At 44.4% G+C, this 23,846-nt stretch overlaps 2 protein-coding genes and 2 non-coding genes across 7 annotated transcripts; all 4 read left to right on the forward strand.

The window, feature by feature from the left end:
* Positions 1–1,933: 1,933 nt before the first annotated feature.
* Positions 1,934–12,199, forward strand: CCT6A (chaperonin containing TCP1 subunit 6A). Its single transcript, XM_032872346.1, has 14 exons — positions 1,934–2,120; positions 2,557–2,620; positions 4,318–4,452; positions 5,217–5,390; positions 5,886–5,989; positions 6,612–6,722; positions 7,238–7,397; positions 7,482–7,564; positions 8,550–8,646; positions 8,981–9,128; positions 9,533–9,666; positions 10,423–10,525; positions 11,439–11,511; positions 11,812–12,199. Exons 1-14 carry the CDS (start codon positions 1,984–1,986, stop codon positions 11,882–11,884), a joined length of 1,596 nt encoding a protein of 531 aa, XP_032728237.1. The 5' UTR covers positions 1,934–1,983; the 3' UTR covers positions 11,885–12,199.
* On the forward strand, positions 4,980–5,113 carry LOC116876590. Its single transcript, XR_004384423.1, has one exon. It is a non-coding gene; the product is annotated as a small nucleolar RNA SNORA22 (small nucleolar RNA).
* On the forward strand, positions 9,172–9,311 carry LOC116876589. The gene has a single exon (XR_004384422.1). It is a non-coding gene; the product is annotated as a small nucleolar RNA SNORA15 (small nucleolar RNA).
* Positions 12,200–13,083: 884 nt separating the features above from the next.
* SUMF2 (sulfatase modifying factor 2) lies at positions 13,084–23,708 on the forward strand. Of its 4 annotated transcripts, none has more exons than XM_032872351.1 (9): positions 13,084–13,155; positions 15,273–15,429; positions 18,149–18,263; positions 18,680–18,724; positions 19,072–19,222; positions 20,032–20,087; positions 21,921–22,005; positions 22,178–22,322; positions 23,543–23,708. In XM_032872351.1, the coding sequence occupies exons 1-9, from the start codon at positions 13,092–13,094 to the stop codon at positions 23,625–23,627; spliced, it is 903 nt and encodes a 300-aa protein (XP_032728242.1). In that variant the 5' UTR covers positions 13,084–13,091; the 3' UTR covers positions 23,628–23,708. The 4 variants fall into 4 exon arrangements, with proteins under 4 accessions (XP_032728242.1, XP_032728244.1, XP_032728243.1 ...); XM_032872353.1 differs by lacking the exon at positions 13,084–13,155 and adding an exon at positions 14,388–14,407; XM_032872352.1 differs by lacking the exon at positions 13,084–13,155 and adding an exon at positions 14,466–14,490.
* Positions 23,709–23,846: the final 138 nt, after the last annotated feature.

Below are 23,846 nucleotides of genomic sequence, written 5' to 3' on the forward strand. Positions count from 1 at the left end.
TCATGATCCCAGGGTTCTGAGATCGAACCCCATTATCGGGCTCCTGGCTCAGCAGGAAGCCTGCTTCTCCCTCTACCACTCCCTCTGGTTGTGTTCCCTCTCTCACTGTGTCTCTCTCTGTCAAATGATAAATAAGATCTTTAAAAATAAATAAAAAATAAAATTCCATTCATTGTGGATTTCTTGCATCAATTCTGATTTTTTTTTTAAATATTGTATTAAAATATTATTGGTCTTAGGCGCCTGGGTGGCTCAGTGGGTTAAGCCTCTGCCTTCTACTCAGATCATGATCTCAGGATCCTGGGATGGAGCCCCACATCGGGCTCTCTGCTCCGCGGGGAGCCTACTTCCTCCTCTCTCTGCCTGCCTCTCTGCCTACTTGTCATCTCTGTCAAATAAATAAATAAAATCTTTAAAAAAAAATGGTCTCAATTACTAAGTTTTTGGTGCCCCTTTAAATTTTGTACCTCAGGAGATCCACCCCCCCCTTTCCCTACCTGCAAGCACATGCCTGAAAACCGCACAACCTTCATCTCCGCTCCCGTCTCCCCACTCATCTGTAAGTCAATACATCTGCACACACAAGTAAGGTACTTAGCACAGTAAGTAACGCTATGACTCAAACGTGTACGTGTGCTTTTCCGATTCTCAAGCATAAAGCCACCTCAGAGCATTACACACCAGGGTATTCACGGCAGCTGAAGAGCAAAAGACCGGGAACAACCTAAATGTCACCCAGCGAATGACCGGTTAATCCCGTCACTCTCACAGAGAATACCAGCAGCTGTTAACGGGAAGGAGGCGTCCCTGCTCCTACTGATGTGGAAAATCGCTCCGCAACGTGCGCGTTATAAACCGGCATCCGTGTGGAGGAAATACTCGTACCTCGGTAGGCTCATTTACAAAATCAGCATCCGGAAGTTCGGAGTACCTGAGGGTGATGGCGCCGTCTGAAGGAAGCTGAAGGAAAGGCAAGAAGCCTACTTTTCACCACACCCTTCGGCACTTTGACTTCTAACATTTTCCTCATTACCTACAAAAATGAAGCCAAGACGTCACCTCGCAGACCGAATACGGGCGCTGAGTACCGGGAAGCAGAGAGGAACCGCACGCACCCCTCGGAATTGGTCGTAGAAGGGAGTCAGTCCTCTCCCAGAACCGGATCCCTACTCACTCCACCATCGAAAACCTGCCTCGAGGGCGTCTGCCTTCCCCTCAGGTCGTGACCCCAGGGTGCTGGGATCGAGTCCTTCATGGGGCTCCCCGCTTCTCCCTCTGCCAGGGCGCTCTCCGACAAATGAATGAATAAAGAAAACCCGCCTAGAGAGCAGCGCGTCCTGGGAGGGGCGGGCCGCCCGCCCGGCTTCTCCTCAGCCAACAGCTTGCTAAAAAGGCACCGCGCACCCGCCCTCTTCATCTTCCAACCCCCGAGCACTGGGCGAGAGACACTATCAGGCGCACCGCCGTATCCCCACGGCACCGAGACCCCCCCCCCCAAGCACGCAGCAGTCAAGAAAACGCTGCTGACAGGATGCCGAGCAAACCGCGCGGGGGGGGGGGCAGAGCCCACCCTACACCTGCGGCCAGAGACCTCCGCGAGAGCCGCCCGTTCTGCAGTCACGCCCGGACGCGCGCGGCCCACAGGCCCCTCCTCCGTCCCCAGGTCCCGGGTCCGAAAAGCCGGGGCCTCACCGCCGCCAACACCCGACCGCGGCGAACCCTTACTGCCCCGGAATAGAGCCCTCCTACGCGCAATGGAGGCCGCGCGGCCGCGAGGGGCGGGACCGTCGGTGCCGCCACCCAGTGAGCGGCGCTAGCCGCCCCGCGGCCCAATGGTAGCGGCTCACGGGAGCTCCGGGGGCGGGGCGGGCGCGCCCGACTTTTCCAGAAGCCTCCGGGAGCGCGCGCCTCCTGGCCACGCTGCGCCGGCGTTGGGACCTGGGCGCGCCGCCAGGTTTCTTCCTCTTCCTGTGCTGGTTAGCGATGGCGGCCGTGAAGACCCTGAACCCCAAGGCCGAGGTGGCTCGAGCCCAGGCGGCGCTGGCGGTGAACATCAGCGCGGCCCGGGGCCTGCAGGATGTGCTGAGGACCAACTTGGGGCCTAAAGGCACCATGAAGATGTAAGGCGGGTCTGGCGGGGCGGGGGCCGGGCGGACACCCAGCGCCATTGCGGGGCTGGCGCAGGGGACCCGGGCCTCGAGCCGGGCGCCCCCGGGCTTCACCACTCGCAGCTGCGGCCCTGCTTACCCGCAGACTCCCGGGTCGCTCCTGTTTCCTGCCCCGACCGTTTCCTCTTGTAATGGATGCCGTTTCTGCGGAGAACAAAGCCGCCCGCGTGCGCGACTCGCTCCGCGCCCGGCGACTCCGGCGACCCTGAGGGGGGCAGGCTGTTTCTCCGGAGGGAGGGCGTGGGCACTGCACCATTCCTTTACGGGCGGCGAGAACCGGCCGCGTGGCCCCGCTCCCTAGGATCAGGGTAAAGCCCGGTTGCAGTGGGACTCTTCAGTTAGGTCCCCGTTGAAAAAGTCACACTGATTCTTTTGTGCCTTCGAACAGGCTCGTTTCGGGAGCTGGAGACATCAAGCTCACTAAAGACGGCAATGTGCTGCTTCATGAAATGGTGAGAGGCTGCTCTACCAGGTCCAAAATGTCCGCGTTTTCCGCGTTGCGTGTGATTTGCAGGAAGGTTTTTAATGTTATTTTCAACAGAGGGCACGTTGGTCAGCTCTCAGCAGGTCTTTCAGACAGTGGTGGAAGTAAGAAGGGAATGCGGTAAGAGCACTGACCGTACAGTGGCCGGAGGGATCCTGCAGTCACAGCTTACTTTTGAGTCCCTGTTCTGGCCAAAGGGTTGTAGTTATTAAGATTAACTCTGTTAAAATCTGAAAAACTAAGTGATTGACAGGTGCAAAATGGTTCTACTTTTTCGCTTTTTAAAACACTCATTTCTGTCAACATCTCTCTCCACCTCCAGACTCAAAGGGAGATAAAATTCAGTTTTACTGTTGAAGTTCACTGACCAAGAGCATGAGACCGTTGAGAGAAGCACTTGTTTGACTCATCCCTAGGTTTCCTGAATCTAGCACTTAAAATCCAAGGAATCTAGCACTTAATGCCTGTGTTTTGAGGCTGGGCTTGAACTCAGGACACTGAAAGGCCCTGAGATAGCAGTGGGAAGCTTAACCAAATGAGCCATCCAGGTGCTAAAATACAGGGCTTTAATAGTGGTGTACCATGCCTTCAGTACGCAGATGTTTGTAAATATCTTCAGTAAGAATTAGATAACCTAGAAAGTTCGGTTTTATTTTTAGTTGGCTAAGTGGTGACCTGCACTAACAGACAATACTTAGAGTCATAGGATGTCAAAAAAGCTTTATCTGTGTGGCTTATTTTATTTTACTTGAGTTCTTAAATTGTGTAATACAATATAAATTGAGAGAGGGGTGCCTGGGTGGCTCAGTGGGTTAAGCCTCTGCCTTCGGCTCAAGTCATGATCTTAAGGCCCTGGGATTGAGCCCTGAACCCCACATTGGGCTCTCATTGGGGAGCCTGCTTCCCCCTCTCTCTGCCTGCCTCTCTGCCTCTGATTTCTCTCTCTCGGTCAAATAAATAGAATCTTTAAATATATATATATACATATAGAAGCACATGAAGCCAGTGAGACGTATACAGTATTACTCATGTAATATTCTTGTCCCCCTAAAATTAACATCACATTTAGGTGAGATAGTTTGCAAGATATCTGGCCTAGATTCTTAAAACTGTCAGTGTCCCCAAAGAGAAAAGGCTGGAAACTGTTCTAGATTACAGAGAATAAGGAGACTCCTTTGTAATTATAAGAATCCGTGGGTGATATTGGAGACTTAGTGAATACCCTGTTCTTACAGAACCTTTCAAGATTTAGCATTCACTCATGATCTTTGCTAAAGGTCTATTTAATTTTTTGTTCAATTCCAAGTAATGCTGGAGACTGAGATTTTAGAAGGAACCTGGTTTACTCTCAAGAGTTCTAAAGAAGTTTGCATGGATTTGAAATTATTTCTTACTGTTAACTCTGTCATCTTCAGTAAAACTTACTAGGCCTCAGATTTCCTCATCAGTAAAGTGGAGATGATCTCAAATCTATATGTGAAAATGTTTGAGTTACCATAAATTAATGTGGGAAATAGTTGATGGTGAGTTTTAAATCAGCATGGTTTGTAGCTGAACACTTGGGCAATTTACACAAATAGATGCACTTAAGGAGACCTTTCGCACATTTTATGGTATATGTGGACTATTTCAGTTGAAGTAATTTTTTTCTTTTTCTACTTTCAGCAAATTCAGCACCCAACAGCCTCCTTAATAGCCAAAGTAGCAACAGCCCAAGATGACATAACTGGTGATGGTACCACTTCCAATGTCCTAATCATTGGCGAGCTACTGAAGCAGGCGGATCTCTACATTTCTGAAGTATACATGATTCTTGTTTCCGTAGTAGTTTATATATAGGAAATTTGTATAAATTGAGTTGTTAATAATAGCTGTGGCCGTGTTGTAGAATGTGAAGAGCAGGGGCTTAATCTGGGAACTAGAACCTATGTCATGGTCTTAATACAAGTTTATTGTGATCTTGGACAGATTAAGGAAACTTCCTTGTCCTGAAGGCTTTTTAAATCAAGTTGCATTTACATATTATTTATATAAGTCTATAAGAGAGTGATATTTGAGATCTCAAAACAGGATATTCAGGACTAGGCATATTTATTTAAAGGACAAAGCCAACTAAAACATAAAGAATTACAAAATGTTTTGAACCCTGAGTTAGTCTGAGGGTTAAAGCAAACCTTAGTAGTAATCCAAAGCCAAGAAATTCTTGGAAAGAGAGAAAAAGCAGAACCCTAGTCTCCTGTTTGTTTTTGTTAGTAAATGATGTGAATCAAAAAGGTAAATGGTCTTATTGAGTATGGTTGTAAGTTTTGGCCATTATTCCTTGTGGCTTGCACAGTGAACACCCAAGTGTGCTTTATAGTTCCCTTGGCTTTGAGTCTGTGCTAGAGCAATGTCTGTTCTTTCCCTCTGCATTGAAAGGACTATTTATCCTTTTAAATGTATTCAGAAAGTCAGCACATTGTAATAAAGCATGTGAATGATCTAGAATATTCCTTTAAAAGTTTATTTTATCATCTAGTTGAAGAACTTCAGTTAGTGGTGGTTATATAATTGTATATTTATAGGGTCTTCATCCCAGAATAATAACAGAAGGATTTGAAGCTGCAAAGGAAAAGGCACTTCAGTTTTTGGAACAAGTCAAAGTAAGCAAAGAAATGGACAGGGAAACACTTATAGATGTGGCCAAAACATCTCTGCGTACTAAAGTGCATGCTGAACTTGCTGATGTCTTAACAGAGGTATGTTAAATGTGGTATGTGTCCAGTGTGCACACCTATACTGAAAATCCCTGGCATACTTTATAGTTGAAATTACAAGGTGCTACCTAAAAACTCACAGTATCATACCATGTGAAATAAGTAGTTTCTCTTTTTGTGGCAATGAGAGCTGATGTGTGTGAAATGAGAAAAATAGTAGTATACCTGACCATGTTATAAAGATGTAATTGGATTTTTCTTCGAAGGTGTATAAAATTGAGATTTTATTGTGAAAATATCCCCAATATTTGTAATAGAATAGTAGGGATGTCAGTGATTCTTTATGTAATTGTAAATTGAGATGTCAGAAATTTAAGTGACTTCAATCCTTTACAACTAATGTATTCTGTTACTGACTAGGAAAAAAGCATAGATTGATTCAGAGATTTTAAAGACATGTAAATTTCTCTGAAGAACGAGCAATGTGTCTGGACTTCTGCAAATCAAATTCATCTAATGGTTATGCTCTTATTGTAGGCTGTGGTGGACGCCATTTTGGCCATTAAAAAACAAGATGAACCTATCGACCTCTTCATGGTTGAAATCATGGAGATGAAACATAAATCTGAAACTGATACAAGGTAGGTGGTAGAATGCGATTAAATACTTACAAAGTGTGTTTATAAATTTACAGGCACCTTATACATATGTTCATATCATTTGGCTGATTTCTTTTTCTTCGAGTTTATGTGTATTGCCTAGATAAGTTAGTTTTTAGTTTAATTTAGTATTTAGTTTGCTCAGTTTTGCTCTTGAAATGATGTATTTATAGTTGGAATTATTCTGAAAAGTGAGCTGTGTCAGTGATTTATTAAACTGTAGGTTACAAAGCATAACAGGAGACTTTTGGGGGGAATTTAGAATATATATTACATTTCAGAGGCCTAGTTCGGAAATAATTTTTAAAAGGAGGTGATCACAATCTGAGAGCCTACCAGTTGCTATTGTTTCTCTGCAGAATTTTCTGTACAAGATAAGGGTTGTTACTTTTGTTTGAATGGCATGTTTTTGTACTATGTTCTGGGTATTGCTTTTTCATAATTGAATCTGCCTAGGTTTAACCCAAAAGCCTTTTTAAAAAACTCAAGAAATATAATGTGAAAATTACCAATACAGTCTCAATTCAGTATTTCAGTTTCATTAGTATAGGTTATATATCATCTGGAACTAAATAACAGTATAAATTATCATGTGTTTCAACAGCTTAATCAGAGGTCTTGTTTTGGACCATGGGGCACGGCATCCTGATATGAAAAAAAGAGTAGAAGATGCATACATCCTCACGTGCAATGTGTCATTAGAATATGAAAAAACGTGAGTTTACAGCCCCTTAACAAATGGAATAGAAAGGTGGAGGAGCTGGGTATTTTGGAAGCAAGTCACTTGTGAGATTTAAGTTTCCCCACTGTGAGGGCAGTAATGCTTCAGTTGGGTTCAGGTGAATTCTAGGAAACAACCTCTGGAAATATACCAGGGGGCAGGATTGGAGCTCAGTGGCTATTTGTTAAATCTCAAGACCAACCCTGTTTCTGAGGCTGCTGGTTTATCTTCTCAAAAAATAAACATTCTTGGGGCACCTGGGTGGCTCAGTCGGTTGAGCCTCTGCCTTCAGCTCAGGTCATGATCTCAGGGTCCTGGGATCGAGCCCCACATCGGGTTCCCTGCTCGGTGGGGAGTCTGCTTCTCCCTCTCCCACTCCCCCTACTAGTGTTCCCTCTCTCTCTCTCTCTCTCTGTGTCTCTCTCTGTCAAATAAATAAATAAAATCTTAAAAAATAAATAAATAAACATTCTTCCCCCACCCCCCTTCTGTCACTTTTTCTTAAATAGAGAAGTGAATTCTGGCTTTTTTTACAAGAGTGCGGAAGAGAGAGAGAAGCTTGTAAAGGCTGAAAGAAAATTCATTGAAGATAGAGTTAAAAAAATAATAGAATTGAAAAAGAAAGTTTGTGGTGATTCAGATAAAGGATTCGTTGTTATTAATCAAAAGGTGAGAATGAAATGAGTCTGTATTGTCCATTTTGCTATTTTTTAAGGTGCCTTTTGTTGTAACTAATTGTTGTTTTTGTTATAGGGAATTGACCCCTTTTCCTTAGATGCTCTTGCAAAAGAAGGTATAGTAGCTCTGCGTAGAGCTAAAAGGAGAAATATGGAAAGGTATGGATAGCGTATTACCTTAGTGTTGTAAATTTTACTTACTTTGCAAATTAAGTGGGATTACTTCTTTTTTCTGTTCTTACTATTGTGTTTTTTATTCTGAATAAAATACACATAATGCAAAATTTATCATTTTACTCATTTTTTCCCAACATACAATTTAGTGGCATTAAGTTATATACACATTATTGCGCAACCATCATCATCATCCATCTCCAGAACTTTTTCATTTTTTTCCAATGTACAATTTAGTGGCATTAAGTTATATACACATTATTGTGCAACCATCATCATCCATCTCCAGAACTTTTTCATCTTCCCAAACTGAAACTCTACTCATTGAATAGTAACTTTGTTTCTTTCCCCTGCCCCTGCAAATACTACTATTCTACTTTGTCTCTGAATTTGGTACCTCATATTAAGACATCATGCAATAGTTGCCCTCTTGTGTCTGGCTTATTTCACTTAGCATGATGTTTCCCAAGTTCACCATGTTGTAATGGGTTAGAATGCTGTTCCTTGTTAAGGGCGAATGATTGTTGTATGGATATATCACCTTTTGTTTATGCATTTATCAGTGGACACTTAAGTTTCTTCCTTTTGGCTATCGTGAATAACGCTTTTCTGAACATTGTTGTATGCTTTCGTTTTAAACCGTGATGTGTACATTACCATGTCCAGAGTATCAAGGGGTTTCAGAGAACAACTTTTTCCCCAGACCTCACCACAATGAAGAGCTCTTGTTCATCTTGAGATTTCTTATCAGAGGAGTATTTGCTGACTTTGAAAGAGTGGATTAAATGTCAAGTTAGGAGGAAAAACTGGTTTAGCTGGTTGGTGGTGAATGGGAATGTTTTAAGTTAAAATAACATTTTAGGATTTTAATATGTAATTATGAAAGATTGCTTCCTAAAGATTATTAATAATCTCTTTAGACATAACAGAGCCGCTTACACATCTCCCTTAACACACTTCACTGTTTCAGGCTGACTCTTGCTTGTGGTGGAGTGGCTCTAAATTCCTTTGATGACCTAAGTCCTGATTGTTTGGGACATGCAGGACTTGTCTATGAATATACATTGGTAAGTGTATTTTCTTTCCAAAGATAATGTAATAAATACTGATTTTTGGTTCATGAATTCTTTGGTAGTAAAAATTCATTCACACTTAGTATCAGGTTTTTGCTTTGTGTACATACATTTTGAAGGTTATGTGTAGTAAATGATAAGCCACTGATGGGGAAAACCACATTTCTTTTATATGTGATTTTTTTTTAATGAAGTAATTTGCTTTACTATTATTGGTCTGTTGGTCCCTTATTAATATGCTACTTATTCTTCCATAAGCCCTGTAAGCTTTTCATTCTTTGTCCAAACATATCTTGTTTTTAAAAAATATTATCTCTTGTTCACATAGGGAGAAGAGAAGTTCACTTTTATTGAGAAATGTAACAATCCTCGCTCTGTCACATTATTGATCAAAGGACCAAATAAGCACACACTCACACAAATCAAAGATGCAATAAGAGATGGCTTGAGGGCTGTTAAAAATGCTCTTGATGATGGTAAGATCCTTACTGTATTTATGTTCTTTGGCTAGTGTGAAAGGCATGGCTGAATACTGTGTTCTTTTTATCAGTAGTTTACACAGCCAGACACCATGCAAAAGTAAAGTCCTCCCTCTAAAATGCCTGTGATGGTATGCTAAGCTTTTTCATAGCATATCATATTTAAAAGTGGGTACAGGTAAATGAGCTAATACTAAAAGCTTGCAGATACTAGTTAAATTGAACCATTTTGCCATTTGATGTGTTGATTATAGTGCTTTCAAGTACAATATTAACATTGTGGTGACTGTAATACATTCTTAGGAAATTAATGATTTTTATGTTGTGTTTTATGTATTAAAAATGATTCTACAGCTTTGTTTTGTTGAGCATTTCTCTCCTTCCTCGCCCATCCCCCACAGGCTGTGTAGTTCCAGGAGCAGGTGCAGTGGAAGTGGCAATGGCAGAAGCCTTGATTAAGTACAAGCCCAGTGTAAAGGGCAGGGCCCAGCTGGGAGTTCAAGCATTTGCTGATGCATTGCTCATTATTCCCAAGGTAGGACTACCTTAACAGTGTTCCTAACTATATCAAAATGAGTTAGCTGACGAAAGTTTTTGATAATGTGGGATCTTTTTCATAATGTAGATTTTGAGTAAACAGGTTTTATCAACTTTCTCGTGTGTGGGATCTTTTTTATAATGTAGATTTTGAGTAAACAGGTTTTATCAACTTTCTCCTGAATGTAGCTAGAGTTCGGTAGCTCTCATCAGGCAGATGTGTTTGGTTCCTCTGGAAGGGAGTTGAGTATCTGAAGTTTCAGATGCAGGAGAGAAACTGTTTTTAGAGGGTTTGGAGTGTAGGGGTTATACTCCCGAGTAAACCTTGCTTTTTATTTTTATTCTATTATGTGCTCATTTGGGGGTATTGCTCATGGTCAGTGTGTTGCTGGGCTAAGTAGATTGAGTCAGTAACAAATGTCTGTTCTGTGAAATGAACATAAATATCGGTCTGTCTTCATTAAAGGTTTGTTGTTTTTTTGTTTTTAAGATTTTTTTAATCCATTTGACAGAGAGCAAAGCATTGGGAGCTTCAGAGAGAGGGAGAAGCAGGCTCCCCACTGAATAGGGAACCCAGTGCAGGCTCTGATCCCAGGACTGTGGGATCATGACTTGAGCTGAAGGCAGACGCTTAACTGAGCCACCTAGGCGCCCCTTTGTTTGTTTTTCTTAATTGGAATTATAGTTCATTTATTGTAAATTGACTATCACTTCTTAGGTTCTGTCTTTAAAGGATTAAATTTGTTTGTTTTAGGTACTTGCTCAGAATTCTGGTTTTGACCTTCAGGAAACACTAGTTAAAGTTCAAGCAGAACATTCAGAATCAGGTCAACTTGTCGGTGTGGACCTGAACACAGGTAAGAGAACACAGCTATTTATAGGGGGAGAGCTAGATTCAGGTAAGAGAAAGCCAGGAAGGTAAAAAATGGAGATAAATGAAAAATAAGTTAAAAAAATAGAGATAAATGAATCTTGGAGTGATGCTTTGCAGTTTGACATCAGTGTTATTAGGGAACCCTGAGTTCTAAAAATTATAAAAATGGAATGACAAGATACAATAAGTAATGGAATAAGGTAGACATTTGTATAATTTCAAAGAGGATGGATTTTTTATGTTGCTGAGTAGTAGTAGGTGGTTCAGGTTAATATGGAAGGATTTCATGTTGGGCTGACTGTACTGTCTTTTATCTGGGACTTTAAAAAGAAAATACATGAGATGATGGTATTCATGGATGAAAAAAGGCTGAGGATAGCAAATAATGCTGAAAGATGGGATTAAGTCTTAATGAAATGATTTTAAAGTCCTAGTCTTAAATGCAATAACACAAAATAGACAAGTAGAAACTGGAAGAAAGAGAACTGAGATGTATACATCCGTGTGGTTTGTGTAAGACCTATTGTTATCAATAACATCCTTTACATTCAGGTTAATAGAAAAGGTTTCTGGGATGAGGGAAATGATAACCCCATTTTGGCCAGATTATAGTTCAAATGCTTTTTACTTTAATAGGGACAAATGAGAATGTGTCCCATAAAATAGAGATGATCAATCATTTGGTAATCAAATAGAGCATTACTATTACTAGAAGCCTTCTGAGTAGAGATCAACCAGTTAATCAGAGATGGTGTATACAGGATTCATGGTTTGGAGCAACATTGGGCTAATGGAGGAAGTCTGGATAATGAGCAAATGACAAAATACTCTGTTGTCTTAGCATTCTGATCTTGTAACCTCCTGTGTGGTTTTAAGAAACCTGGATTGCTTTGCAGGTGAGCCAATGGTAGCAGCAGAAGTAGGCATATGGGATAACTACTGTGTAAAGAAACAGCTGCTTCACTCCTGGTAAGTTTGAGAAAGCCAAAACTAAGATAACCTTTAGGGACTCATCACACTCTTAATTTGGTGTTTTCTATTTAATTACTTCGGTTTTTTGTTTGTTGTGGGGTTTTTTGTTTTCATTTTTTTGTTTGGTTTTGGTTTGCAGAAATGGTCATCAACTGAAAGTATAGAAATTAAACTAGCCTTCCATGTTTTGGAGGGGAAAGAAGAAACTTAATTGGATATAATTTGCAGTTTGGAAATTGAGCTGAATTAGGGTTCATATCTCAAATCTGAGCCATCTGAATTTTCCTCCCCTTTCAGCACTGTGATTGCCACCAACATTCTCCTGGTTGATGAGATCATGCGAGCTGGAATGTCTTCTCTAAAAGGTTGAATTTGAAGCTTGCTTCATGTCATCCGAATCATGAAGACTATAGAGTGATCCTGAGAATATAGCAACAGAATTTTTGTCCAAGCTTCAAATAATTTTCAAAAGCATTTTCTTTTCCCATATGAAAAAAGAGAACACTGACACTTAAATTCTGAAGTTCTGAAATTAGAGTATTTTTTTAAATTGCACTGCAGTGTACACCCATCAAGCAGGCCGTTTTTACCCAATGAGAAGGATGTTTGCTTTAGCTTCAGTGATACAAAAGTCCCATGTTAGTTAAGTATATGTTATCTACCTTGTTATTAAATGTAACTTGAAGAACAAATTGTAATGGTTTAGTAATTTCTTCTAATGGACGTATTCTCATTTATCCAGTAGTTCACTCCACTGTTACACTAGGAAGTTTTGCTAATACAAATTCTAAAGTAACTTAAAATTTTGAAAGCATCCCTTTTTAGTTAATTCCTGTGAGTGAAACTCTTGGATCTTGGGACTTCTAGTGATTTACAAGCAGCTGTGCTTAAATGCTCCCCGTTAGAGTCGTCGTGAACGGAAGAACGGGGGAGCTGAGTAAGCCCCGAGTGTGACGTGGGGAAAACAGGCCGTCTCACCACTGCCGCCTCCACTTCTTTAAGGCCGCGGCTGAGGGGTAGATTGTCCGCGGGTCGTGTCTTCACACCCCCGTGTCTGTGCTCGTGCTGACGAGCCCGTCCCTCCACCCGCGGTTACGAAATTGTGTGGTCGGTGTGTCTCTGCAGCCCCCGCCCCCGAAGTTGTATGTTGTGAAGCTTTGTGTTTTGGGGGGCTTGGCAATTGCGTAAGTACGTGCGCAATAAATGTTAAGTTGAAACCTTTTCTCTGATCTCGAAATGCTATTCCAGCGCCCGACAAGGATTAGAATATAAAAGGGAAGGAAATCGGTCAAAATGTTCTCTTCATAGGGTAATGAGGGGCTTCTGGAAAGGCGGCGTCCCTCAGCGCTAAGCCTGACAAACACTGATCTTACCTGGCTCCACACGCGTTCAGTTTGGACCCAGGTGTAGCCGGGGACGCACTAAACCGTAACGCTCCCCCCGCCCCCAAAAAAAGCTCGGGCCGTACGCACGCAGTACGGCGCCCGACGTGGGGCACGTACTACGGCCGCCGACGCAGGGCACGCGAAGCGCATGCGCGGCAGGGCCGTCCTGTGCGCGCGGCTCGTGTTCCCGCCATGGGCCCCTCGCCGCCGGTGCTGACGCTGCTGTTGCTCCTGTGTGGTCCGCGGTTCGAGTTAGGTCAGTGTGCTGGCCTGACCCTGTGTGCCCCGGGAGACATCAGGAAGGGGGTGGGGTCCCCGCCCTGGTCGGGCGAGAGACCGTGGCCCCTCCGCCCGCTTCCCGGAAGGGCTTGCAGCGGCCGGACGCACTTCCCGGAGGCGGCGCGGTGGTGAACGGCGTGCATCTACCTTCTTTTTTGCTTTTCTGGACTAAAGTAAAGAGAATGTAAAGACACCCCCTCCCATGTGCTCGTCCCGCAACTTAAAACAGTTGCGAATTGATAGCTAATCTTGATGTTTTGGTATCGCTCCCACTTTCCCATTTCCCTGCAGCCTTTTTTTTTTTTTTTTTTAATTTTATTTTTTATAAACATATATTTTTTCCCCCCAGGGGTACAGGTCTGTGAATCGCCAGGTTTACACACTTCACAGCACTCACCATAGCACATACCCTCCCCAATGTCCATAATAACCCCATCCCCCCCAACCCCCTTCCCCCCAGCAACCCTCAGTTTGTTTTGTGAGATTAAGAGTCACTTATGGTTTATCTCCCTCCCAATCCCATCTTGCTTCATTTACTCTTCTCCTACCCCCTTAACCCCCATGTTGCATCTCCTCTCCCTCATATCAGGGAGATCATATGATAGTTGTCTTTCTCCCATTGACTTATTTTGCTAAGCATGATACCCTCTAGTTCCATCCACGTCGTCGCAAATGGCAAGATTTCATTTCTTTTGATGGCTGCATAGTATTCCATTGTGTATATATACCACATCTTCTTTATCCATTCGTCTGTTGATGGACATCTAGGTTCTTTCCATAGTTTGGCTATTGTAGACATTGCTGCTATAAACATTCGGGTGCATGTGCCCCTTCGGATCACTACGTTTGTATCTTTGGGGTAAATACCCAGCAGTGCAATTGCTGGGTCATAGGGTAGTTCTATTTTCAACATTTTGAGGAACCTCCCTGCAGCCTTTTTGAAGTGAATCCAGGCATTATACACTTTTATTTGTAAACACCAGCTTGAAAAGCCAAAAAGAGAGTCATGAAAAAAATACCATCCTCTTTCCCTGATTTAAAAAGGTAACAGTTCTCTTTAATTAATGTCACTAAACGGCGGTTCACCAGCTGTCCTGTTACGGTTTACTGGCGCTAGCGTCGAAATAAAGTGCGCGCATTGCAAGTGCATGTCGTTTCTTAACTCCCTTTAATCTGAGTGCCCTGCTTGCTCCGTTTCTTTCTCCCTCGAAGTTGATGAAATCATCCGTGTGAGTGCGTCAGAACGAGAACAGGAGGTTACAGACAGAAACACGCGAAGAGTGTGCACTCTGCTGCCATAAAGGAACTTAGGGTACTTGGACGTCCTAAAGTAGAAACAGAACTTTCCAAAATGGGGACAAATGTGGTGGGTTGGAAATAGCACTGACCTGGAAGTAAGGAGACCCGGAACATCTAGTCCTTGTTCCCGGCTAACTAGCTTTTCATGTGTTTTTCCTTTTTTGAGTCCTGGGTTTTTTCCTGTTAAATAAGGAGGTTGAATTAATGATCCTTTTAATCCTGATTTTCTGACATGCTCAAACAGTGGATATGAAGGATCTCAATCAATTATTTGCTAAGTACTGTGCTCTGTGCTAGATGCCAGGAATACAGTGGCCAAATAGATGTAGTACTTTTCTTCCTGGAACATCTGATATAATGGGGGAAATCAATAAGAAATGGGGAGGAAGAGGCAGAGAAACAACATGAGAAGTATGGATAGACAGGGTCTGCGAGTATTTCAGGGTCTTAATGTCTAGGTTCAGCTAGCTGGGACAGAGTTGTTGGGTACAGTAAGGACAGAAATAAACATTTGTTGAATAATTACCATCTGCTCAGAACATTTCACACATAAAATTTTAATTTATACAGCCACACCTATGAAATAGATGTTATCTCTACTTTGTAGGCAAATAAATCTGACTCATTTGCCTAAGATTACCCAACAAATTAAGAGGCAGAACAGGAATTTAAGGCCATATTTTTAAGCCTACTTTTTTTTCATTACACCCTTATGAATATTACATATAATCCAAATATTGCCACTTGTTTAATATATATTCATGTATTACTGATGATGCTTCTTTTTCTCTACAGGCAATGGGCAGACTACTAACATGGTCCAGCTACCAGGTGGGAGATTCCAGATGGGAACAAATTCTCCAGATGGCAGAGATGGTGAAGGGCCTGTCCGGGAGGTGACAGTAAAACCCTTTGCCATTGACATATTTCCTGTCACCAACAAAGATTTCAGGTACATCAGGTGTTCTTCCAAGAGTGGTAGAGCTTTTTCAAATTTTCATTCCTTATATCTAAAAGGAAAGTAGCTTATTTACTATTGCATGTCATCTTTGCGGTAATGCTGTGGGATAAGTGTTACCTACATTTTTCAGATGAAGAATCTGAAGTCTGGAGGTTCACGCTCTGTTAGTGGCGGAGCTGGGTCTGCAACTCACAGCCCCCCACTCTTCAGCCCGTGGATTTTCCATTACACTGGCTGTAGCACTGAGAACTATGGGCGGGAGTCAAACACTCAACGAAAACCTCTTCCACAGGGAGAAGGAATTGGGAGCAGGGTCGTAGTAGCTGAGTCTCTTAAATTCCCTTTATATTTACTTAGGGAAATGGAGTTAGTCTAGGACAGACATTGTGGTTCCAGCTCAATCTAAGAAGCCATGCTGAGCTGCCTCAGTCTCCTCACGGTGGTATGTTTTGTGTATGTTTGTGCAGGCTAAAGCAGAAAATGATCCAGGAGATACCTGTGACTTACCTTCAAAGGATACAGTGGGGGATGTAGAGGGAGGAGGGGAGTATAAGGAAAAGGAAGGAACAGAACGACAAAGCAAACGTGGGAAATGACTTAAGTGTTACATTGTGGACTTAGAAAAAAGTTGATTCGGGGCGCCTGGGTGGCTCAGATCATGATCCCAGGGTCCTGGGATTGAGCACGCATCAAGCCCCTGATTGGGCTCCTTACTTAGAGGGAAGCCTGCTTGTCCCTCTCCCATTCCCCTTGTGTATGTTCCCCCTCTTGCAGAGAGGGAGACAGACAGAGAGACTCTGTCTCTGTTATAAATAAATAAAGTAAAAAAGGACAAAAATTTTTTTTCTTTGATTCAGGAGACACAGACGGAGGTGAACATAAGGGTGGTTGGTGACTTCTCAGGCCCTTTGACTTAGTGATTCCACCCTTACAGATTCTCCTTAAGGAAAAGAATTAAAGTCTTCCAAAAACGTTTAGCTAAAAAGATGGCATTGTGAACAAATACTAACAACATAAGGATCACTTAAACATGTTATATCAACATCACAGAATACTTAGCAGCCATTAAAATCTTTTTGTCAAAAAGAATTGTGAGATGTTAAGTGAAGAAAGTAGCTTACAAACAAAATACAGGGTATGATCCTAGTTTTAAAAAATACGTGCATGGAGTGTAAATGCGTTTAAAAAGAACTGGAAGGTGTAACATTGCTTTAGGTAACAGATTTTGCCCATGTTTTTGTGACTTCCAAATGAGAATAATTGCACGGAAGCACTTTTTGTTTTTTGTTTTGTTTGTTGTTTTTTTTTTTTTTAGGTAAACACCTTCTTAAAGCTATTTAGAAATCCTTGCGGAGGGGGCAGAACAGGAAAGGATATGGACGATATATCTTAGTTGATGTAATAATGGATTTCAGTTTTTTTGTTTTTATCTACCTCTATTTTCTCATTTTTCTATAATGTGCATTACTTACATGTGGTTTTTAAAAGAATGTTTATTAAAATTTAAGGAGAAATCACTTCGGGTCAGGCTTGCGCTATATCATGACAGAAACAGCTAGGTAGGTAGATGCATGTCCACTTTTGTGTATTTCAAGTTATGACCTATTTTATGATAGAAATCTTTTATATTTCAAATAACACTAGTTTGTTACTTATTTATTTGTTTTTATTATCTGTTTATGATAGACTTTCAGCAAGCCCCTAAACATTGCTTAGAACCCATGATTTATCTCTGCCTCTCTGGTGGAAGATTTTCAAACCGTTCAGACGCTCTGAGGTTGGTAAATAGCTATTAATCTGACCTCCTCCATTCTCAGTGCCCCTTTCACGGGTGAACAAGGTCTTCTCAGATCAAAGGGCAGGCATCGACAGGGTACTTTTAGCCCAGTGAAAACAATACATCTTACCCTGGCAGTTTGCTTGCTGAAATTTGCTTTACCATACCAAACTGTGTGAACATCCGTTCTAAAATTTCAGCACATTATTTTTATATGATTCCATTTTTTTCATCTGTTAGATGGAAATAGTAACACACATTCTGCCTCCCTCTCGTGATTGTTGTGTGAGTAGGTGTATGATGAAGACCTTTCAGAGAAGAGACCCATTCCCCACCCTTAAATCTTCTCAACAGCTTTATTCATAATCTCCCCAAACTGGAGATTACCAGATGATCTGCGCCTGGTGAATGGGTAAGCGAAGTTTGGTGCATCCGTACAGTAAAATGCTACTCAGAATCGAAGAGGGACAAGCTTCCAATACTGGCAACACATGGATGAATGTCAGAAGTATTATGCTAAGTGAAGCCAGACCCTACATACTGTATGATCCAATTTATGTGAATTTATATTCTGGGCGAGGGAAAACTATAGGACAAAAACAGATCAGTGGTTGCAGAGGCATGAGGGAATTTTTAGAGGTGGTTGATAGACTTGCTCTGTATCTGGATTGTGATGGTGACTGTCTGCTTTGTCAAAAATCACAAAACTATGCACTAAAAAGAGTGCCTTACTGTATGTGAATTAAACATACAGCCACAGATTTTAAAAGAAAATCTCCTGCCTGGGCTTTCATAGGACCTGCTTGTTGCTGACAGAAACTCTGTGATGTGTGGCTTTGAGGAGACTCTGTGAGGTTTTCTGGAGCAAGAGGGGGTGAGAGCGGGACATGGAACCTTATCATCAGCTTAACCAAGTGAAATATCTCTTTTCAGGGAGTTTGTCAGGGAAAAAAAGTACCGGACAGAGGCTGAGATGTTTGGGTGGAGTTTTGTCTTTGAGGACTTTGTCTCGGATGAGCTCAGAAACAAAGTGACCCATCAGATGGAGGTGAGAGAACCGGGCTTGCAGCGGAGGGAGTGCGAGTGGGTTATGGTGCTTACGGTAGAGTACCACAGGGAAGCCCACCTGAGAGCTGCGGGAGGGAGGAGCAAGAGAGACCCCCTGCGGAGGGTCCGCGGGACACACACTCCCGGTGTTCACACTGGGCTGGTTTCTGCGCACTGAGGCTCCGTAAGAAACTAGATACGTGTAGGGTTCAAGTTACTCCCTGAGCTGACAAGAGAACAGCCTGGCACCCCTCTAATAACGGCAGTGAGGTGGCCTGCTTTCAGGGTTTCAGAAACACCCCCACGTGGACCCCTTGCGTCTGAGCCTGAAGTGTCATTCTGCCTTGTGTGTGTCAGTCAGGAAGGTGCCCTTGCCGGGTCAGAGAATCTAGCGGTCATACTTCTTCTTTTTTGTAGTCTGTCCTCTGGTGGCTTCCAGTGGAAAGGGCATTCTGGAGGCAGGTAAGGGTTGGTTCCTCTGCCTCATTTTTTTCCACCCCTGCTGACTCTTATTCTGGAAGCCTGGTTTCCCTCCACCCCTTGCCCATCTGGGGATACTAAACTAAAAAAGGCAGCAGCCAAGCACCCTTGTTTCCTCCGCCCTGATCTTCTTGCTCCTTGCCCATCCCATTCCCCACTGGTTCATATTTATGCTCCTTCTGATTCGCCTCTCCTCACGCTCCAGGCAGTCTCCTCCGACTTCCTTGCTCCATCTAGTGGTAAAAGCTGAACTCAGACACCCTAGGCCTAGCCTTCCTCAGACTTCCGTGAAGTCCCAGAAGCCTGTCTCACTTCATCCTGGCTGTCAGCCTGCAGGTCCTGGCTCTGGCATCCGAGAGAAACTGGAGCTCCCAGTGGTACACGTGAGCTGGAACGATGCTCGTGCCTACTGTGCGTGGCGGGGGAAACGGCTGCCCACCGAGGAAGAGTGGGAGTTTGCTGCCCGAGGGGGCTTGAAGGGTATAGAGCTGGCAAGGCGACTTACCTTTATTCTTCTCCCCATCCTGCCCTGCGTGGGAGCTTTGAAGGGGGGAAGGGTCCATACTTCCTAGAGCAGTGCTTCTTAATCTGTGTGGCTCGCGGAGGGCCACTTGTTACCGTTCTCAGTTCTGATCCATCTCAGACCAATAAAAGTTAATAACTGGAAAACTAGAATGAAGAAACAGACGTAAAATTGGTTATTCTTGGAGATTCTACCCAGACATGTTATATTTCAATGCATATAATCAGAACAACAAAGTACAGGGACTAAGAAAAGAATTACCCAGAATCCTTTTCCGTAGGTGTGAAGGGAATCCTACAAAGAGCGGCAGTCCCGACTGAACAGAAAGTCAGGAGAAGGAAACAGCAGCTCATGTTCAGCACCTCTGTTGCTTTTTAAACACCAGCCACGCCATTAGTCAAAATTACTGTGATAAATGAAGTTGCTTGTTTATTTATCCAGTCTAAGTCCAATGGACAAGTTTCTGAGCTCTTACTCTCGGTATCTGTACCTCTCTGGATTTGAGCGGGTAACAGATAGTTTGCAGACTGGCTTGAGTCAGAGCCACACCTGGGACTGCACTGCCCTGGAGCAGATCAGGCGGCCAGGGGCTCCGAATGCGGGATGGTGAATGGAAGGGACAGGCATGGGAAATGAAAGTAAGTAATCTCTCTCTCTCTTTTCTCACCACCTCCTGACTTCCTTTTGGTTCCCTCCCTCTCTCTGGCTTTCCCTTTCACAACCCTTCACCTCCTCCTCCCCCACTGTCTCCTTGCTGTCCTGGCAGGTCAGGTTTACCCATGGGGAAACCAGTTCCAGCCAAACCGCACCAACCTGTGGCAGGTGAGTCATATGTTTCTCACCCCTGTCCCTTCTCAAAGCATTGACCGAAACCTCCTGAGGCTAGGCATTGTGTTGGGCCGTGGGACTGCAGTGGGCTTTGTGTCCTAATGGGACAGGTACCTGGTAAAGCAAAAGACAGTGTGGTAGATCTACATATCGAAGAGTTGCAGAAGTTAGTGATTGCCTGAGCGTGGTGGGGGTGACTTCATGGAGAAGATGACATTTGAGCTGATGGAATAGGAGTTTGCTAAGTGAAAATTGGAGGAAAGGGTGTTCACAGCAGAAGGAACAATGTGAGTGTCAGCACTGCATTGGGAAGGGTACCATGTGTTCAGAAATGGGACAAATTCAGAGAGGCTGGAGCCTAGGGAAACAGGAGGTATAGGAGATGAGGTAGACAGTGGGTTGTATGGTTTTCCCTGCAGACAGTGGGGAGCTGGTGAAGGTTTTTAAGCGGGACTCACAACATCATTTGATTTGGGGAGGATGCTAGTCGCTCATTGGTGCCTAAGTGAAGTAGAGCTGCAGTGGGGGCAGGGGTGGGAGCTGTCTCTGAATTTGAGGCTGTGGCAATGGCGCAGAGGATTATGAACACGTGAATCAAGTAGAAATGGGATGGAGAGGAAGCCAAATGGGAGAGGCATGGCCAAAAGATGGACGGGGTTTGGTAATTAATCAAAGATGAGACGTGGGAGGGAGTTGGATTCAAGCATGAAACTAAGTTTGGGCAACAGGGTTATAGTGCTACCATCATCAGAACAGATGGTATGCAGTTGGGGTCAGAAGGATAGAACGTGATGGGTTTAGCATCAGCTTAGTTTAAGGTACCCTTGGGTCGTTTATGTGCTCAAATATTGGAAATATGAGTCTAGATGTATGAGTCTGGATCTTAGGACAGAGGTCTGGGTCAGAGCAAGTGGTTTGGGAGTCAGCAATATCTATCTTAGGCAAGAATGTTATCCCCCTGGGAATCCCTGTAGAGTGTGGGGTGGGGGGGCACGGCATCAGCATTTCAGGGGAAAGCATTAAAGTGGACCTGAGGGGTAAACTGATCTTTTAGATGATCTTGGGATCAGAGCTTTGCAGAAAGACAGATCTGAGTTATTTGCTATATGGTCTTTGATAAGTTAACCACTTTGAGCCTCAGTCGCCAGTTTCTTAAAAGGAGAAAATACTAGCCTCACAACCGTGCAAGGATGAAATTAAAAGAGAGAAATGTGGCAGCTGGAGCACAGAGTAGCTGTTGAGTAAATTATTACCCCTTCATCTTCCCTTTAGTGAGATCAGCTTCCATAGAGGAGGGGGACCTGAACCCCAGTTTTACTGAGAAGATTGAACAAACTGCATCAGCAAATACAGGTTCCTTCCCAAGCATTTTGGTGATAAGAACAGATGAGGACAGTAGAGTCAGGTCAGATGAGGGAGAGTTAAACTGTTGGTGGTAGAAGGGGAAGAGATGGTACAGGAGAGCACAGGGCAGGCATCAGTCGTCCTTGAGAAGGGAGGTGGTGCTGAGCAGAGAGAAGGAGCCTTCCCAAGGCACTGAAGCACGCGTTCAGGCTGAGAGGTTGAAGCTGCCGAGAGTGGAGAAAGTGGGAGTGGGTTGGGCTTGACGTAGACCACTATGGGCACAGGGAAGCCACACATTTCCAGTCAGGAGGTAATGGTGGAGGACATGAGGAAACAGGTTTGGGAGCTCAGGATGGGCATCTCAGTACACTGCCTCATGCCCTTCATCCTGCCCCAGGTGACCTTGGTTTTCCTCTGGGTAGGCAGGAACACCCACCTTGGAACAGGATGGTAAATGTTTGAGCTTAAATTTCTCCCCCTCAGGGAAAGTTCCCCAAGGATGACAAGGCTGAGGATGGCTTCCATGGAGTCTCCCCAGTGAATGCTTTCCCCCCCCAGAATAACTACGGTAAGGTCTCCCTCCACGTTGCTGTCAACATTCACAAATTGGTTGGTGGGATCACTCTGCCTGAAGGATGAGGCAAGGGAAACACCACCAGGGAAGCATTTGATACCTATGGGGCAGGGGAGTGGAGGATGGTGCTGCCCAGCCTGGGACTGACCCACCTGCTGTGCTGCAGGGCTCTATGACCTCATGGGCAATGTGTGGGAGTGGACAGCATCTCCATACCAGGCTGCTGAGCAGGACATGCGTGTCCTTCGGGGGGCCTCCTGGATCGACACAGCTGACGGCTCTGCCAATCACCGGGCCCGGGTCACCACCAGGTGAGGAGCTTGGTAGCCGGGGGCTGAGGGTCTGGGTCCTGCTCTCCCAGAGCACAGGCAGCCCCAGAGCTGGTGCTGCTGCTGCTTCCACCCCTCAGTCTGCACCCCAAATTGTGGGTACAGAAAAGAGAATAAGCAGCATTTGCCATGAGAAGCAGAAGAACCTAGGTCAACTTGCGCCCTTTCTTGCCGGCTCTCAGCACCCAGAGAGACTTTGTGTCTCATAAGGGTTTCTCCTCTCATCCTCATAACTAGGTGGCAGAGGCAGGGGAGGGGAATGGCCACATCAGTACTAGGTCATGGCCCGTGGTCATGGAAATGCACCCTTCAAAGTGGAAAGTACATGAAAAATAATTTTCTATAACCATTTTACTTCACAGTCAAAATAGGTTCACAGAGGTGCTGGGACCTGTTCATGTCACACAGATGGGTACTGCTGGTGCCTGAATGGTAGAGCCCCCGGCTCCCGAGTTCCCTGCTGGGACTCTCTCTGCTTTGCTCATCTGTAGGGTTATTTGGATGATCTCCCTCTGACTCCTCCCATTCCTGGGTTCCATAAGGACCAGAAAGAGACCACAGTTTCTGTGGCCTCGGGAAGTCAGGTTTGCAGCTGTTTTTTGGGTACATTAAGGCCCTGGCTTTCCCTTACCTCCTTTTCTAGGATAAAGTAGTAGAGAAAGTACTGCCTGGGAGCCAGGAAGCTGGGTTTGCCACTGAATCTCTTGTGCCCGTGAAGCATTGGTTGGCCTTGGCCAGGACATTTAAATCGTCCTGGTATCTGATTCTGGGTCTGTAAAGTGGCGAACAAACCTGCCTGCTGGAAGTGTTGAGAAACGGCAAATGAAGGAATATATGTGAAAGTCCTCTGAAAAGTATGAAGTACTCATTGGCACATGATATTCTCGCTTCTTACTGACAGGTTTGTCTTGGCTGAGTTATTCCGAACTGTGAGCAGTCGAAGTTACTAGTCATTGCCTTTCTTGCCTTCCAGAGCAGACTCTGAGGGCTACACACTCCCACTTCCTCCCCCCTATCCCAAGTCCCTTCTTACCCTTTTCCCCAGGAGTGCCCTCATACCAGCGTTCTTTCTAGTCCCTGCCCTCAGTCGTTAGGCACCCTGGACCACAGCAGGCCCTAGGCGGTTGAGCAGGAAAGCTGGTTAAGGCTCCAGGCCCCTTTCTCAACGAATGTCCATTCTCTTTCCTCTTCTCTGGTGGCAGGATGGGCAACACTCCAGATTCAGCCTCAGACAACCTGGGCTTCCGCTGTGCTTCCAGTGCAGGCCGACTGCCTGGGGAGTTGTGAACAGCCACGCAGAGCCGAGAAAAGCCCAGTGGTACCCATGTCACTCCCTGGCCACATTCCACACAGCCAAACTCCAGGCTCTTCAGCTTCAGCCTCAAGAATGAGTTCCCTCCCCTTACCCCATCCCTCTGTGGCAGGCATCTCTCATCAGGCCAGGAGAGGACTCTGACCTCAGAGGAGGGGTACCGCTATCTCTTGAAGAAGGGGCCTGACTCAGGG

The sequence above is a fragment of the Lontra canadensis genome, unplaced genomic scaffold (assembly GCF_010015895.1).
Source record: "Lontra canadensis isolate GAN:19392208 unplaced genomic scaffold, GSC_riverotter_1.0 scaffold45, whole genome shotgun sequence".
NCBI classification, from domain to species: domain Eukaryota; kingdom Metazoa; phylum Chordata; class Mammalia; order Carnivora; family Mustelidae; genus Lontra; species Lontra canadensis.